The 12,624-nt window shown below is 47.0% G+C and overlaps 1 protein-coding gene across 1 annotated transcript in view; it reads right to left on the bottom strand.

Moving 5' to 3' along the window:
* The window catches only part of CENPI (centromere protein I), a 36,363-nt gene extending 26,106 nt beyond the window's left edge, over positions 1 to 10,257 (bottom strand). The window contains exons 1-4 of the mRNA XM_083161063.1: positions 10,118 to 10,257; positions 4,845 to 4,959; positions 4,622 to 4,759; positions 229 to 347 (exon numbers count right to left, since the gene is read on the bottom strand). Of these exons, the coding sequence (XP_083017189.1) occupies positions 229 to 347; positions 4,622 to 4,759; positions 4,845 to 4,938 (351 nt within the window). The 5' untranslated portion in view covers positions 4,939 to 4,959; positions 10,118 to 10,257. The remainder of the gene's footprint in view (positions 1 to 228; positions 348 to 4,621; positions 4,760 to 4,844; positions 4,960 to 10,117) is intronic.
* Between the last annotated feature and the right edge of the window lie 2,367 nt (positions 10,258 to 12,624).

The raw sequence follows: 12,624 nt of genomic DNA, 5'->3' as shown, positions 1-12,624 counted from the left end.
GGTCCAAATTTTTTTCCGAGCACCCGATGTGTAGTAGTAAACTAGATCTGCCTCTGAGACGCATAATTGCAGTCTTACAAAAGGACTACTGAACTAGAGGCAGCACTGTACAGAAACGCAATTTGCGAATGTTGAAACAATGTCTGATGAGCGTCACACATCCTCCCCCTTCTCTAGCCAAAGCTAGCTGGGCAGAGAGATCTTCAAAAGTAATAGTGAGAGAAATACCTGAGTACCGGAGGAACTTTTCCCAGTGCAAAACAAAGACACAGCAGCAATGACGCTCTCTCGCAGAACTTCTTTAGCAGGAACCAGACACTTTAAAATACGGATGTTCACTTTTTCCACTGGCGAAAAAATAAAATAAAAATTAAATATATACTATATAGTCATATAATCACTGTAAGTGACAATACATGCCCTGTGATAGATAGAACCACTACAACATTCGTAATGGTCCCTTCACCACACCAGCAGAGTGAAGAGCCACATTCACTAGTGCGAGGTATCGCATGCGATAACCCCGCCCACTCACCCACCGGCGGCTGGACCGCATATAATACATTGTGCTGTTCCTTTGCATTTGATGTATCGAATGCGATCCCAGTCATGGCTGCATGATACGATAAATATTCATGGCACCATTGAGAATCTGCGGAAATCGACATTCGATGTGACACTTCATTCGTTCCCTTATTCCGATAGCTCTGAATCGGATGACAAGCGGCCATATCCATCTCAGTCTGGAACTCCAGCAAAAGGAATTGTGGAAATTACAAACTTAAGCTAAGAACTCCAACTTGAACATATCTATTAACACCTGAACAATAGGGATTTCAGACACAGAACAGGTTGAAGCATTAGGTTTTTGGAGCAGCGCGAGATTTAAAAAAAAAAAAAAAAAAATTCCTTTCTACTGTTCAGGGACTGAAACGACGACTTCTGTCGAAGTAAGATTCTGAACGGGTTCCTTTACAGCCTTAATCATACAGGGCTGAACTCAGCTGCACACAAGTCCACTTTGTAAACGCTCTTGAGATTTTTAGCACTGCTGAACATTTGTACACATTTAACAGCGAATCTGAAATAGATGTATTCCACTCACAGCAATACTTGCAGCTAAATGGGTGCAATTTGGTGGTAACAGGGGCGCACGCATGTGGGTTAATCTGAGTGAGGTCAATGCAAGGTATAGTGTTCATTCTAGCACCCGCCATATTTGAAAACCCATGCAGTTCCTCTTCCCTGCCTGGGGTGTCGCTGTCTGCTGTGGCATTTCTAGCACATGTTTGGTTTGCATATCAGTGCTGATATACTGACCACACTGTGCTAGAAGCACTACAGCAGACAGCGACACTCCAGGCAGGGAGGAGGAACTGCATGGGTTTTCAAATATGGCGGGTGCTAGAATGAACACTAAAGGTAGGTAGACTTGCAGGTTATGGCGAGAGGTGTATACCATTCACAGAAATCGAATCGTTTTAGACAGATCTTTTGCACCAGGGGTGGACACGGCTGTTTTAAAGGCTTTTTAGACTGATCTAACTTACAAACAGGTTTGTGTTTCTCCTCTGTTAGTCCTTACACTGGCTGACTCCATTAATATAAAATAATTTCACACATTAGGTTATGAACAGAACAAACGCCAACATACATCCCCCGAATGAACACCTCCGCTCTGTGCAAGATCTGCATCGCTCAGCAGCGCAAAAAAAAAAAAGTGAAGCAAACTAATCAAATTCCTGAACCACCAACATAATCCACATACCATGTGCTACTGTACCCAGTTACCTCCAGTCCATAAACAGCTTTACACAACTTCTCTTTCTACACTCACAGAAGCCACTCACCCTATGCCAATATACAATAGGATCATACAGCCCGCCAAGACCCGCTGAAACCTTTCTGATCTGCAATAAGTAATGTAGTGTTCCCGCTAGGCTGTTTTAGCGGGGCGCTGCACCCTGACGAATTTTAAAGGGCAAAATGCGCCCTGCCCCTCTCGCAGTGCCCCACTAAAACAGCCTCACGGGGAAGCCCAGCGTCGCCGTAGACGGCGATGCCCGGCGCTTCCCCAGCATCATAGGGACTTCGGAGGGGCCCTTTCGTGACTGCGGCGGCCCGGGCACACCCCCTTTCGTGATGGCCCCCCAGCCCGCTGTAAAACCTAGAGTGAACACTATAATGCTTATACTTATGTATAAATTTCTACTTTCCTCTTTCTTTGTTATTACCCAGCCTCATTTCAGGACTGCTAAAAATGCGCTAGTATTGTGTCAATACATTTTAACAAACAAAAAGTTGACAACTTGAATGAACAAATGGCCAAGAGGTACAGTTGTATAGATGTGTTCATCTGCGAATATCTGAAGTCAGGAGAACATTTCTGAATGCTCTTTATTGGGGAGAAGCGGTATAAACCCTGTTCCCAGCGCTCATACCGCTTCTTCCCCATGTATGAGTGAGACATGTGTAAAGGCTATGGGTCCTTGTCATTTTCGGCGCCGCTACCTTTAATACAGCACACCGATATCTGGGGGCAATGAATGGTTAGTAGCAATGACCATTCACACATTAGCAGCTATTGTTTGCAACAGCTGCAATGTCGTTGCGCAATTGACAGACCCCGTAACAGCTGCTGCAGCTCCCAGCTGTGCATGGGAGATCTTGCAATAGTAGCAAGACGTATGTGCACTGCAGCCGTAGGCTGATAACCTGGGAGAGCTGCCGGTCATTGCCAGAGGGCAGACAAGACGTTAATACATCTGGCCTCAGTAAAGAGGTGAAGCAGGAGAAGGTACGGCAGCAAGATCCGTGCCACTATAGCACATGTACCCCTTCATTCTCTGAGAGTGCGACTGACCTGTGAGCACCATGAAATCCTCCCCACATGGAGGTATATGTGAAACATTAATTAACAAGGAAAACTATATAAAGTGTTCTTATTGCAAGCTGTAACTAAGCTAAATGCCATGTCACCACCTCAATGGACTAATTTCAATAGTTTCAGAGCAGTGGTTCCCAAACTGTGTGTGCCTAGGCACCCTGGGCTGCCTCAGGACACTTGCAGGGCTGCCTTGGGTTGGTGGACCAGGACAAATACATATTAATTATGGGAAATGTAAAGGCCCCCATACATTAGGCCGACTTGTCCTTAGGACAAGTCGGACCCAATTCTCCTGTGAGCCGCCCGGCAGCTCCCCGGGAGGCTCACATACAATTTGGCACTTGATGAGCCAGTTTTTACATGTGATAAATCGCTTGCGATTTATCACATGTAAAACAAATGGGGAGCTGCAGGGCGGTGAGGAGCAGTGGGGCGGGCAGCGGCAGTAGTTGAGGCGGGCGGCGGCAGTAGTGGGGGCGAGCGTCGGCAGTAGTGGGGGCGGGCGGCGGCAGTAGTGGGGGCGGGCGGCGGCAGTAGTGGGGGCGGGCGGCGGCGAGTGATGCTGACCTGGCCGGGCAGCTGTGATCACAAATAGCAGCGCTGCCGCTGCGGGACGGGACGCGCAGTGGCGCTATTAGATTTTCAAAATACCTGTCAAATGACCGGCCGTTCTGTGATTGGCTGAGAGAGCTCTCAGCCAATCACAGAACGGCCGGTCATTTGAAAGGGATTTTAAAAATCTAATAGCGCCACTGCGCGTCCTGTCCAGTCCAGCAGCGGCAGCGCTGCTATTTGTGATCACAGCTGCCCGGCCAGGTCAGTGTGTCTGCCCGCCGTGCTCCCCCGCCCCCCGGTGTCTGCATGCATATGCCTGACAGGTGGGCAGGCATATGCATAGCATACAGGGAGGTCGGATGATCTTATGTGCTGACCGTCCGACCTCCCTGATCCGGTCCGATGCGCACGGGACCGCGCATCGGATCGGATCATACATCACACACCTGCGATTTTGGGGCGATTTCATCCGGTTATCGGCCCAAAGTGCCGAAATCGGATGAAATCGTCCCAAAATCGTATAGTGTATGGGGGCCTTAACAGGCAAAATCCGTGCTAGTGGCTGCCAATCATAATATATGTGGACAAACAGAAGCAAAGCCTGTCCCTCACCACAGAACTGTGATACATTAAGTACTATGGGGCAGATGTATTAAGCTTTAACAAGAGATAAATCTAAGTGTGATATGGAGAGATAAACGTCCAGCCAATCACCTGCTAACTGCCATGTTACAGCCTGTGTTTGAAAAAAGTCAGTAAGGAGCTGATTGGCTGCACGTTTATCTCTATCTATCACCCTTGAATTTATCTCTTGTTAAGGCTTAATACATCTGCCCCAATGTGTTTATAGAATATTTGTTTCTGAATTTCTCAGTAAAAAACATTTGGCCTAGGGGCGCCTTGAAAACTTGAATGCTCTAGGGTGCAGCGATTCAAAAAAGTTTGGGAATCGCTGGTTTAGAGTAGCCGTTAAAAAAAAACATTCTAATATGTAAAAAAAATTAAATTGATTTACAGCGTGCATTTATTTGGGCAGGTGAAACTTGGAATGGCAACAATTTCTTTTTTTCTGATCTCATACAAATGAAGGCAAACGTCAATTGTTCAATACACTCATTTATACTAGGACAACGAAAATGAGAAGACTTAAACTATTACTTATAGATGTACAAAACTTACCTAGGTTGCCACTGAGAGCTTGTCTGAGCAGAACGTCAATACCATCGGCAGGGATTCCATGTTCCAGTCCGAAAGACTCTACAACTGCGAGATGCTGGAGCAGATTAAAGTTTCCTTTGAACAACACTTTTGAGTTAACTGCAAAAACACAACAAGAAGGCGTTTGCGATTTGTTCCTCATAGAGCGCATCAGGAAAAAGAAGGTGAAACGGCATAAACTTACTGCGCTGGAAAAACTGAAGCGCTTCATTCAAGCGTCGGACACGGAGGTCATGTGCACTTAAGGTTTGCCGAGGCCTCAACGTCGGAGTCGCCATTTCTGTATCTTTCCCCGCCGTCTGTTGGATTTCGTCCAAAGTAAATAATAAGTAAATTCCAAAATAGGGTCTAATTCAATTACCGGAAAATAATTTACTGCCTTCTTTTAGAGGGTATGCACACTGATCACCTAATTTAATCATTTGAGTGCCAACATCTGTGAGAAATGTTCAAAATACCCGCATCGCTCACATTTGCTATTTGAATTCAAAATATTAAATTTTTGGGTAAATATTATATTACCTATGTAAAAAGGGAAACATTACTGGTCATTATGATGAATTTAAAAAAAAAAGTTAGCTTTGCAATTTTCACACCTATTTTGACAAACTTTCTTGGCACTCAAAGGGTTAATTACAAAATCACTCAAATGGAATTATAGCGAAAATATGTAGGAGCGCTTTCTGCTCCCCAAATTTAGCTTGCAATAGCTTATCACACAGTATAAACCACAGTGGTCTTGTTCATTATCTGAAGCAGCAAATACAACGTGATGTACAAAAGTAAATAATCATGGTGAGTAAACCAAGATGTTGCGGTTAGGTACACATCGCCTTGTGTGTAGCCAGCATAAGGGCCAGATTTAATAATCCACCACAATTAACAGTGAGCTACTTTGTCTGGCAGGGCTAACCTCAGCATAGGAGAAGCGTGAAGGTGGGCTCCCAGTATCCACCATGGCTGATGATAAAAGATGAGGACAAAAGAACCCATTTTTGGAACAGCCTATGGTAGGAACGCTCCCGAGCTGCATTTAGGACCCCCTCCAGCAAAAGCCGCATCAGCTGAGGTGAAGGTGTCAAAATGATAGAATTTGATAAAGGTATGGGCAGATGACCATGTAGATGCCCTAAAAAGGCGCTCTGCAGAGACACCCAGAAAGGCCGTCCACAAAAGGACCCAACCAACCTGGTAGAATGATCCCGCACATAGACCGGAACAGGCTTCCCAGCCAAGGGATAGGCCTGGCGAATAGCCACACCACTCAGCAGCCACCCCATCACGAAGCAGGCGCGGGATGAGGACAACCGGAGGAAACACGTAAACCCTCTGAAGGGGCCAAGGAGCCAACAGGGCATCCACGAGGCACGCCTCTAGATCCCGAGCCCTGGGCCCGTAAAATTAAAGCTTTTGATTGAGGTGAGACACCATCAAATCGACCTGAGGGTGGAGGGACCATTCTCCAGGTAGAATTTCTTGGCAACGAAGTTGGCTTCCCAGTTCAAGATGCCTGGGATGTAGACCGCTGATATGGATGGGAGAAACCACTCAGCACATTTGAAAATCTAGGTGACCTCCTGCATTGCCGCTTGACTTCTGGTGCTACTCTGATCTTTGATGTGTGCAACCACAGTTGCATTGTCTGGTTGAGTCTTCACTGGTCTGCTGTGAAGAGTCCTTGTCTGGGATATTGTCTGATAAATGGCTCAGAGCTGCAAGATGTTTATTGGAAGTTGGCTTTCCGCATCCAACCAATGCCCTTGGAAGGAGCAATCCTCCAATTCAGCACCCCAGCCACGGAAACTGGCATCCGTGGCAAGTATAAACACAATCGTGGCTTACAAAAGGCACAGTCGAGCATCTGATGGGATGATTGGAGCCACCAGATGATGGAGAGACATAGTTTCGGCAAGAGTCATGGTTTGTGACTTCAGGTGAAGGAAACACAGATTCCAGCAGTGAAGGAGCGCTAACTGCAACAGCCGGGAGAGGAACGGATTGGAAGCATGAAACTAGTTTGCACAAGACCTTCATGAAAAAGTGTACTGGCACCTTGCCGTGCCGAAGAAAGGTCTGGATAAAGGTCTGTAGATCCTTCTGTTTGTCCACAGGTAGAAATATCTCTGAGCCAGTGTGTCCAACAGCGCCCCCAGTTGTAACATGGAGATTGACAAGATCAGGCTGTTTTTTTCCAGTTGCTAAGCCAACCATGGTATTGTATAATTTTGATGGTCATTTGAAGTTGAGACTGAAGGACTTCGGGGAGAAGATGAACCCCCTGTGAGGTGGAGCTGAGCAGCCATCACCATCATCACTATTGTGAAAACTCGTGGGGCAGAAGACATGTCGAATGGAAGGGCCTGACACTAGAAGTAGCAAATCTGCACAGTGAAACAAAGAAACTTCTGATGATATTTCCGGACTGGATTGTGCAGATACGAGTCTTGAATGTCTAAAGAGGCGATAAAGTCTGCGAGCTCCAAGAAATGAAGGATCGATCGAAGGGACTCCAGCTTGAACTTTGGCACTCATCAGAGAAGGTTCTCTTACAGCCTCTTTAGGTTCAGGATGGGTTGGAAAGAACCATCTGACTTTCCTAACAAAAAGAGGTTGAAATAAATCCCCTGTCCTCTCTGAGGAGGGATGACCTGAGATAATATATCAAAATTGGAGGTGTAGAGGGTGGAAGCTTTGGTCCAGTACTTGACCGGAGGTCTATAACAAACAGAAAGGGAGTAGCCTTGTGATTGTGCTTAGAGGTTCCCGAAGGAAGAGAGGCCGTTTTTGAAGCTGCTATCGTGGCAACAATTTTATCGAGCTCCGGGCCAAAGAGCTCGAACCAGAACCAGAAAAAAGGCAGATCTTCTAATGCCTTTTCCACTCAGAGTCCCCTTTCCATGATTTCAACCAGATGGGAAGCTATAGAAATAGCTGAAACCTTTGAAGCTCAAGTAAGCGCCGGCCTCTCTTATGTTGTCCACCAGGTTAGTCCGCCTTGTAACCGACTGCCTGCCCTCTGCCAGAGATTCCACCCTTCTGCCAATAGCCATAGCTGACCAAGCAGCGGCATAAGCCAGACGAATGGCAGAACCAGCGTTCTTTTAAATAGACTTTAAAAACTGTTCCATGTAGGGTCATGTAGGAACGTCACATCCAGAATTGATAAGGTAGTTGACTTACTACTTTACAGCAGGGTGTTTTTTCTTACACTTCAAGAGAGGGACCTCTGAGGCTGGCCGTGTCTCAGTGTCTTTCATTTGTAAAACCAGTTTGATTGATTTAATGAGACAGTCTACTCTGGCCTATGTCATGTTTTCTTCCTGTGGGGAAGCACTGTGCTCCTCATGGGTCTCCTTTTCATACCCCCACTATCCACGTCGGTGTGGAGTTGATTGTAGATAGTGTGGCAAGCGCAGCGTGCCCGAAGCGTGGAAACTCCTCAACATAAGAGGAGACGGATGTTTCACATCTAAAATGTGTACGTGAGAAGGAAGGACCTAAATCAGGGCTGGGCAACACCGGCCCTCCAGATGTTAATGAACTACACATCCCAGCATGCCTTGCATCAGTTTCAGCATGGCCACATAGCAAAACTAATGCAAAGCATCCTGAGATGTGTAGTTCATTAACATCTGGAGGGCCGGTGTTGCCCAGCCCTGATCTAGAGCTTGTTGCGAGGAATTAGACACTTGGACCAAACCCTGGACAGAAACTCTGGACCCAGGAAGGTTGTACCCCAGAAGGTGGGACCTGAGGGGCCATTACCACCATATGGTGGGGCCTGTGTGAACGGGCAGAGCTACAGGGCCAGCTCTGTCCCTTCCTGGAACTGCAAAAGAGCACTGTGTATCTGGGCCCTGTGTCACAGCTATATTCCCTGGTGGTCAAGCAGTCGCTGAGAGGACTGAGCACCACTGCCAGGCCCGCCAGCAGTGTGAGCTGCTACTTGGTAACACCACATACCGAATCACTCCAGGGTATGGAGGAGGAGCCACAGGCTGTACTGCTTTAAAGAAGTTATCTCCTTGGTGCCTGGGTCCCTCCAATAACCAAAATCCCAGTATCCACCTAAACCGAAAAATAGAAAATTCAACTGGTAATGCCTTGGAAACACAAACCTGCTGCTTTTGAGTTCTGTTGTATCCTAGTTACCTACCTGACCCTTTCCTTCAGGGAGAAAATTATCTGTTCCTGGACTTCCCTGGTAATGTAGGATTACCATCACCTGTGCGGAACTAGTTAATTGATAAGAAAGGTGTCACCACAGGTGATGGCAATCATACATTACTAGGGAAGTCCAGGAACAGAGCATTTTCTTCGGTACGTGTGTATTATCACGGCGCCCACGATGTTGATCGTACGGCATCTCATCGCATAGCATGCAATGCGATTTTTAATTGTCACCTTTTAATTGACAATGTTAAATGCACCCCCATTGTCAAATCCAACCCGAAGCATGGCGAGCGGTAGCGATAGGCGTCCTCCGACCTTTTCATACCCCCACTATCCACGTCGGCGTGGAGTTGATTGTAGGTAGTGTGGCAAGCGCAGCGCGCCCGAAGCGTGGCGAGCCTCGTGAGGGGACGCAGATTACTTTACATGTATTCCGCGTCCCCTTGCCACGCTTCGGGCTCGGTGGCTCGCTGCGCTCGCCACACTATCTTAAATCAACTCCATGACGACGTGGATAGCGGGGGTATGAAAAGGTCGGAGGACGCGTACCGCCGCCGCTCTTCGGGTTGGCATTGATAGTGGGGGTTGCGTTGACAATGGGAGGGCATTTAACATTCTATGCACCCATCAGGGTGCTTGTACAATTAAAAATCGCATGGCATGATAATACACAAATACCTTTTCTTCCTCATGGGGTGGGTCAGGTAGGCAACCATGTGTTGCATACACTTAAGCCCAACATATTGCTACCACTCTAGTAGGCTAAGATCATAGTACCACGGAGGCCTCACGGCCGCTGACACCAGCCACCTCACCATAGTACTCCTGCTGCCACTTTCCCATTCCGGTATGGAATAAACATACGTACTATATGTACAGACCATACACACTACCAACTCTGGGAGATACATTTTCGCCAATAAAGGTTCTCATGGTAGGATAAAAGTGCCCTGGGCAGCCAGTCTGCTCTCCTTTTTACCGATATATTCATATATTTATTCATAGAGCCGAGAACTCACCTTCTTAGTGACCTTTAATTAATATTATTATTATTATTATTATTATTGTGGGGGGGGGGGGGGTGCAGCAGCATGAAATATGTTGTGATCATACTTTTATTAACTCAAAGTGCCGAGCTATGAGCTGTGTCAGTATCACTCAGGATATAATCATGGATGACAATAACCAGTTATCACGGTGGGTAATGAAGTGACGCAATATAACAGGGGAGGAGGGGGGGGGGGTTGCGTCCCTCCCGCAGTGCGCCTGATCCTGCTGCTGTACCTTGCTGGGACACTGGGAGAGTCCTGTCCCGCGGCGAACTTCCGTCCCTCGTCGCCGCTGAATTTGAATCTTCTGCCGGAGCCTGAGTGCGCCGCATTCCCGCCAGCTGCATCGTACAGCGAGAGCGCGACTTCCGGGTCTGTGCCATCGCGAGACTTCACTGCCCAGTGCCCAGTGCCCGGGCCGGAGTCGGGTTCCTTCTCGCTGTCAGTGAAGCTCTACCCTCCACTCGCTGCGGACAGAGGAGACTCTATCAATAAAAGGGGGGTGTGACGGGTGATATGTGGGATATTGTCAGCTTATATTCCGGGGTTACCTACCTGACCTTCAGGGATGCAATGCTCTGTCCCTGGACTTCTCTGGTCATGTAGGATTGCCAGCACCTGTGCGGAGCTAGGTCATTGATAACAAAGGTGTTTCACCTAGGGATGAATCATCGATGGTTCATGGCCGATGTTGAATAGGGTACTTGTTTCCTAGCACGGTGCCCAAGATTTCCATCTTATGGCATCTTATGCCATATAGCCGCATACGATGCATGCGATGCGATACGATTTTTAATTGTATAAGCACCCTAATGGGTGCTTACAATGTTTAATTCACCCTCAATATGTTTTTTTATTGTAAAAGCCCCCTAATGGGTGCTTACAATGTTAAATGCACCCCCCACTCCACCCCCTCTTTCAACACGAACCCGAAGCGTGGCGAGCGGCGGTGGTATGTGTCCTCCGACCTTTTCATACCCCCACTATCCACATCGGCGTGGAGTTGATTTTAGATAGTGTGGCGAGCGGAAGCGTATTACTTTACATGTATTCCGCTGCGCTCGCCATGCTTCAGGTTCGCCACGCTATCTAAAATCAACTCCACGCCGACAACGATAGTGGGGGTATGAAAAGGTTGGAGGACGTGTACCACCGCCGCTCGCCACGCTTCGGGTTGGCCTTGATAGTGGGGGGGGGGGAAGGCATTTAACATTGTAAGGACCCATCAGGGTGGTTGTACAATAAAAAATTGTGCCATACAATTTTTTATTGTACAGCATCGCATACCATATTTAGTCTTATGGGTATACCATGCGATGGGCGCAGTGCTAGGAAACAAGTACCTTGAATAGTTTTGCCATCGATGTCAAGCTTAAACGAATAGTTTCATTTTTGCTTTTTCCCTAAAGTGCCGGGACACGGAGCATGGCTCCACCCCTAAAACCTGCGAAGCCCCAACCCTGTATTTTGATTTGCACACAGGCCACTCAATCAGAAAATGAATGACCATCGATATGTAAAAACATTGATGGTTGTCCATTGAATAGTTATACACTATCGATGGCCAGTTGCACTTTTGCCATAGATGGCAAAGGCAACAATGGTCATCCCTAGTTTCACCACAGGTGATGGTAATCATACATTACCAGGGAAGACCAGGAACAGAGCATTTTCTCCCTCATGGAGAGGGTCCGGTCAGGTAGGCCACCCTGTAATACAGGCATGTCCAAACTGTGGCCCTCCGGCTGTTGTGAAACTACACATCCCAACATGCCTTGCCATAGTTTTAGCATTCCCTAATAGCAAAACTGTGGCATGGCATGATGGGACTTGTAGTTTCACAACAGCTGGAGGGCCATAGTTTGGATATACTTGCTGTAATATATTCTGATAAAGGCTGAAGCGCATTGGTAGAAGACTTTCATCACTTGACAATATCCCACATATCATTCAAATTGGTGGAAACTTAACAATTTTTTAAGAGGGAGAAGGAGACTCCATTACTACAAAACCAGGGGACTAAGTAAACGGGGGTGTCTTGTCCAGGGGCTGTCTTTTCCGGGAGGATGCGTGCAATAGCTTTCACCAGGGACATGGGGAATGGGAGATTACAGCCACCCCGTGTGGTCCAGTTTTGTTTTTTGCTACATGGCCAGACCATACAGGGAGGCTTTATTCTCCCCCCTCCTCCTGTCCCTGATGACAGCTGTGACAGGCAGTCCCCCCAGACCGGACACTATAAGCTCTAGTCTGGCATTCTGGAGTCTTGTCCGGGTCCGGTTTTTACCCATACCCCAAAACCAGACTAATAAAGTCTGGAATAGGTGCACAACAAGCGACGATAGAAGAATGATGAGACTGTGTATGGGTGACAGAAGAAAATCATCTGGGTGTATACAAGGTGAAATGGCACAAGCCAATGTGAAGTTGAATGCAAGGACTGTTCGGCGTAGACTGCAGGGATTCGGTCTAAATGCAAGGATTCACAAAATAAAATAATAAATACATTTTTATCTGTCAGGTTGAAAAGATTAAACTGGGCCAAGACCCATGTTAATTGGGCAGACCTTATCCCAATTGAAAATCTATGGAGCTGACTAAAAAAACTATTAAAACAGAAGCAACCCAGCAATAAACCCCAATTAATAGAAGCAATAATCCAATCTTGGTATCGCATTATAAACAGCTGCAGAACTGGAAGACTTGGTTCACTCCATGGGAATGTGTAATTAGGAGCATAGG

This window comes from Crinia signifera, chromosome 9 (genome assembly GCF_055691185.1).
Source record: "Crinia signifera chromosome 9, ASM5569118v1, whole genome shotgun sequence".
In the NCBI taxonomy this organism is placed as follows: Eukaryota; Metazoa; Chordata; class Amphibia; order Anura; family Myobatrachidae; genus Crinia; species Crinia signifera.
This window is presented reverse-complemented; position numbering and strand designations above follow the sequence as displayed.